General features: G+C 39.8%; 1 protein-coding gene across 1 annotated transcript; it reads left to right on the top strand.

The window, feature by feature from the left end:
* The first annotated feature begins 6 nt into the window (after positions 1-6).
* Positions 7-3915, top strand: LOC111842697 (uncharacterized). The gene is made up of 2 exons (XM_072713186.1): positions 7-3106; positions 3411-3915. The coding sequence occupies exon 1, from the start codon at positions 458-460 to the stop codon at positions 2609-2611; it is 2154 nt and encodes a 717-aa protein (XP_072569287.1). The 5' UTR covers positions 7-457; the 3' UTR covers positions 2612-3106; positions 3411-3915.
* The last annotated feature ends 980 nt before the right edge of the window (positions 3916-4895 follow it).

Raw genomic sequence — 4895 nt, 5'->3', positions numbered from 1 at the left:
ATTATCAAGGAGTGAGACCAGATATCCTGCTCACAAACTGGAATTCTTAGCACTGAAGTGGGCAGTTACAGAGAAGTTTTGTGACTACCTTTATGGGAGTAGTTTCAAAGTGGTCACAGACAGCAACCCCCTCACTTACATTTTAACCTCAGCCAAGTTGGATGCAACAAGCTATAGGTGGTTGTCTGCCTTGTCCACTTTCTCCTTTACTCTCCAGTATCGCCCTGGAAAGAGCAATCTTGATGCGGATGCACTCTCCAGACGGCCTCATGGTGATCTAGTAAATGACTTAGCATCTCAAAAAGAGCAAGATCGTATACGGCAGTTCACCTTGTATCACTCACCTGAAGCAGCCAATTCCACTCTGGTTTTTGCTGATGCAATCCAAGCAGTCTGTGATAAGCTTTTATATCAAGCTGATAACAGCAGCTGCTTTGCCCTCATTGAGTCACTCTCCATGTGCCCAGAATCAATTCCGGAGGAGTATGAGAAAATGGAAGGATCTCTAGTTGTTCCTTGTATGTCAGAACGGGAATTAAGGGGAAAACAGAGAAACGATCCAGCACTGCGAGAAATAATAATTCAGTTAGAATCAGGAGACCCTGTCTTACCTGCACTGAGACATGAGTTTCCAGAGCTTCCGTTCCTGCTAAGGGAATGGAGAAAGCTTGAGCTGAAAAATGGTGTTCTCTACCGTAAAAGAACTCTTGGAGACAGCACAACTTACCAACTCGTCCTTCCTTTTGATTTAAGAGCCATAGCCATGGAAAGTCTACACGATAACATGGGTCACATGGGAATAGAACGGACCCTTGATCTCATACGGTCACGATTCTATTGGCCCAGAATGGCAACTGATGTTGAGAACAAAGTCAGGACCTGCAGTCGCTGTGTATGTAGAAAGGCCTTGCCAGAAAGAGCAGCACCTCTGGTAAATATCCAAGTTACTCGCCCACTTGAGTTAGTGTGCATGGATTTCTTGTCATTGGAACCCGACCGTAGCAACACCAAAGATATACTGGTGATAACCGATTTCTTTACCAAGTATGCGGTCGCAGTTCCCACCCCAAACCAGAAAGCCAGAACGGTTGCCAAGAGCTTGTGGGAAAACTTTATCGTTCATTACGGTGTGCCTGAAAAACTCCACAGCGACCAAGGACCTGATTTTGAGTCCAAAACGATCAAAGAGCTGTGTGATATTGTAGGTGTCAAAAAGGTCAGAACTACACCGTACCATCCAAGGGGCAACCCAGTCGAGCGCTTTAATCGTACGCTGTTGGGAATGCTGGGTACCTTGAAATCTCACGAGAAAGCTCATTGGAAAGATTTTGTAAAACCACTTGTGCACGCTTATAACTGCACGAAACACGAGACAACCGGTTTCACACCGTACGAACTTATGTTCGGACGCCAACCCAGACTACCAGTGGATTTGATTTTCAACACCTCAGTGAGCCATGATAGTCCCAAATTCCATTCACAATACGTGCAGTCACTGAAAACCCACCTCCAAGAGAGCTACAAATTAGCTCAGAAGAATGCAGCCAAGACTGCTGAAAGGAACAAAGTCCATTTTGACCGCAGAGTGACTGAGTCAACTCTTGAAGAAGGTGACCGTGTGCTAGTTAGGAATGTGAGATTGCGCGGGAAACATAAACTAGCTAACAGATGGGATCCTGTGGTACATGTTGTAGTAAAACGTGCTGGCGAATTGCCTGTCTACACAGTGAAACCAGAGAAGCAGGATGGTTCCCAAAGGACCCTGCATAGAGATTTACTGCTACCCTGTGGGTTTTTGCCCTCAATTGACGATGAGCCTGATGTAGCAAAACCTGCGAGAAAACGAGTTACTAGACAAAGCCTGCATGAAGAAGATGAGGAATGTCCAGAGAACTACCAAAGCTCTGATGAGGATGACTATGGACCACAAATCTCTGATGTGTCGACTCTTACTTCAGGAAGGTTCATCCGAGGGAGCGATGTTATAAGAAATCCTGTAAGGACTCCTTTTAACTCTGATATTGCAAACCAAGGCTTGACTGACTTGGAGCCTGTCTCAACTGTGAATACAGGAGATGTGCTAAGAAGGAAGGATCTACCTGAAGTCGAATGCTTACCTAATGCTGAATTTTCACCCAGTAGCACAGAACCTCTGAGGGAAAACCTGAGGGAAATTAATGATTTACCTGAAGTAGAACCACAGATACAGAATAGACCTGGTCATGAAGGCCAAAGGGAGGGAGACGATGAAGTACATGCAGTACAAATCGAGGAGACTGTACCCGATGTTCCATTGCAGAGAATCGGATTACAGTCAGGTGAACTTGAGGAAGAAACGGAGCGAGATGAAAGTGAGGATGACAGTCCTCTGAGAAGGTCTAGAAGAGTGAAGCAGAAGTCAAAAAGGCTTACTTACCCAGAGTTGGGAAACCCGATGATATCCATCATTCAATCCTTATTACAGGGTTTGAACACTGCTTTTGTCGAATCTCTTGCAGAACAACCCAGATCAACCAGACACCCCAAAAACCCTACAAAAATCCTGTCACAGCCATGCAAAGGGACTTGCATAGATTTAAGAGGGGAGGGTGTAACCCAGGTTAGAAATTAGTGTATTTAAAAAAAATAAATAATAATAATAAAAAATAATAATAATAAAGGAAAGATATATATTGAAGTAATTATACCAAAATAAAAAAAAACAGACTAGGAATGTTAAATTTAAATGGGTATTTAAATTTGTTGCTGTGCTGGGGACTTTTAAACAATGTAGGTAACTATGGTAAATAAAGTGGGATGGTTTTTTTTGTGAAAATGCGCACGGTGATGATGTCATCAGGTGTGACCGATAGGCACAAAAAGAGAGAGAGCATGTGTTTTTTTTTCAGTTGGCGAGTGTCAGCACTAATTAAAGGCAGGTATATCAGTCATTTTTGTTTAAAATGCATAAATAATGCTTTGGATAATGTTTTAACATTTGTAAAAAAATCTTATTTGGGTCATCTTAGCATGATTATTGATGTTATTGAAGTGGATGAAGTGCGATTGTAAACCCTGCAAGCTCCGATGCGGATGATTTAAAGTGTGTTGAAATTCTCCGGACTTGGTGAGTTTCAAAGCATGACATACAACTCTCTTAAATGATGTGTTAATGTGATGTGTTAATGTTTTGAAATGTTTTATGCGAGTTATATGCAACTAGTGTTCACGTGTCGTCATGTAACTTTATGCAGTTATTCTGAATTCTGAATTGAGTTCAAAGGTGTAAATTAACAATTAATCATTTACATAACTGATTGTAAGTGCTTAAATAGTATTTCCCTAGTAGTTAAGGTTACATGTGGAAGATATGTTCAGTTTAGCAGTCATGTTAATTGTCTGTGATGTTGTGACGCTGTTTGTATAAACAGGTCAGGTTTTTTTCCTGAGTCTGAGCTAAGATGTTATCCTGAGATGGCGAGCCACCCAGTTAGAGAATCTTGAAGAGGACGATTAGAAGATTTTGTTTTTTTTATGTTACAATTGTTATTCAGTGTTTGAATTGTTCTGGTTAGTTGATTATTTCTCTGCTCAGATTGACTTTACTGTGAAATTGTTTTAACTTGTGGGTCACAAGTTTAACTTAAACGAGACCAGTACCCAAAAGCAAAGCTCCAAAAAGAGTCATTATAAGATTAGAATAGAAAAGATAATATAAATTAATAAGAAAATAAACAGGTATCGAAAGGTAATAATTCCAAAATTAGAGCAAGTTAACTATTAAAGGAACAAAATAGTGCAGAAGAAATATCTAGATTAACTAGCTACAAAGGAGCTCAAGCTTAGTTTTAAAAAGGGAAGAATTATTTTACATGGTCAGTGTTTTCATTTAATTTCCTATTTTCCACCTTAAAGTAAACAAGCAACTTCAAGTCATTCTCTTGGTCTGTCTGTTTTGTTACTGCTGGTCACCAACACTCGTATTTCTGCCCTCCAGTAGCGATCCTAGAATCTTGACTGGTCCATTAGTGTATCCTTTCATATAGAGCCGTATAGAAAAAACTAGTAATCGCGGTGTGGGTTACACGCAGGTTTCATGAAATGAACTCAGAATGTCAAGTTATAATGAAATCTTCATTTTGTGATAGTTTGTCATGATTTCTTCACGAAAACACGTTTTCCTATAATGGTAGGTCGAACTCTTATAGGGGAAGCGCAGGTTTCATGAAATGAACTCAGAATGTCAAGTTATAATGAAATCTTCATTTCGTGTTAGTTTGTCATGATTTCTTCACGAAAACACGTTTTCCTATAATGGTAGGTCGAACTCTTATAGGGGAAGCGCAGGTTTCATGAAATGAACTCAGAATGTCAAGTTATAATGAAATCTTCATTTCGTGTTAGTTTGTCATGATTTCTTCACGAAAACATGTTTTCCTATAATGGTAGGTCGAACTCTTATTGGGGAAGCGCCGGTTTCATGAAATGAACTCAGAATGTCAAGTTATAATGAAATCTTCATTTCGTGTTAGTTTGTCATGATTTCTTCACGAAAACACGTTTTCCTATAATGGTAGGTCGAACTCTTATAGGGGAAGCGCAGGTTTCATGAAATGAACTCAGAATGTCAAGTTATAATGAAATCTTCATTTCGTGTTAGTTTGTCATGATTTCTTCACGAAAACACGTTTTCCTATAATGGTAGGTCGAACTCTTATTGGGGAAGCGCAGGTTTCATGAAATGAATTCAGAATGTCAAGTTATAATGAAATCTTCATTTCGTGTTAGTTTGTCATGATTTCTTCACGAAAACACGTTTTCCTATAATGGTAGGTCGAACTCTTATTGGGGAAGCGCAGGTTTCATGAAATGAACTCAGAATGTCAAGTTATAATGAAATCTTCATTTCGTGTTAG

This window comes from Paramormyrops kingsleyae, chromosome 6 (assembly GCF_048594095.1).
Source record: "Paramormyrops kingsleyae isolate MSU_618 chromosome 6, PKINGS_0.4, whole genome shotgun sequence".
Classification (NCBI taxonomy): domain Eukaryota; kingdom Metazoa; phylum Chordata; class Actinopteri; order Osteoglossiformes; family Mormyridae; genus Paramormyrops; species Paramormyrops kingsleyae.
Note: the sequence above shows the minus strand (reverse complement) of the source record. Positions and strands in the feature narration are given on the sequence as shown.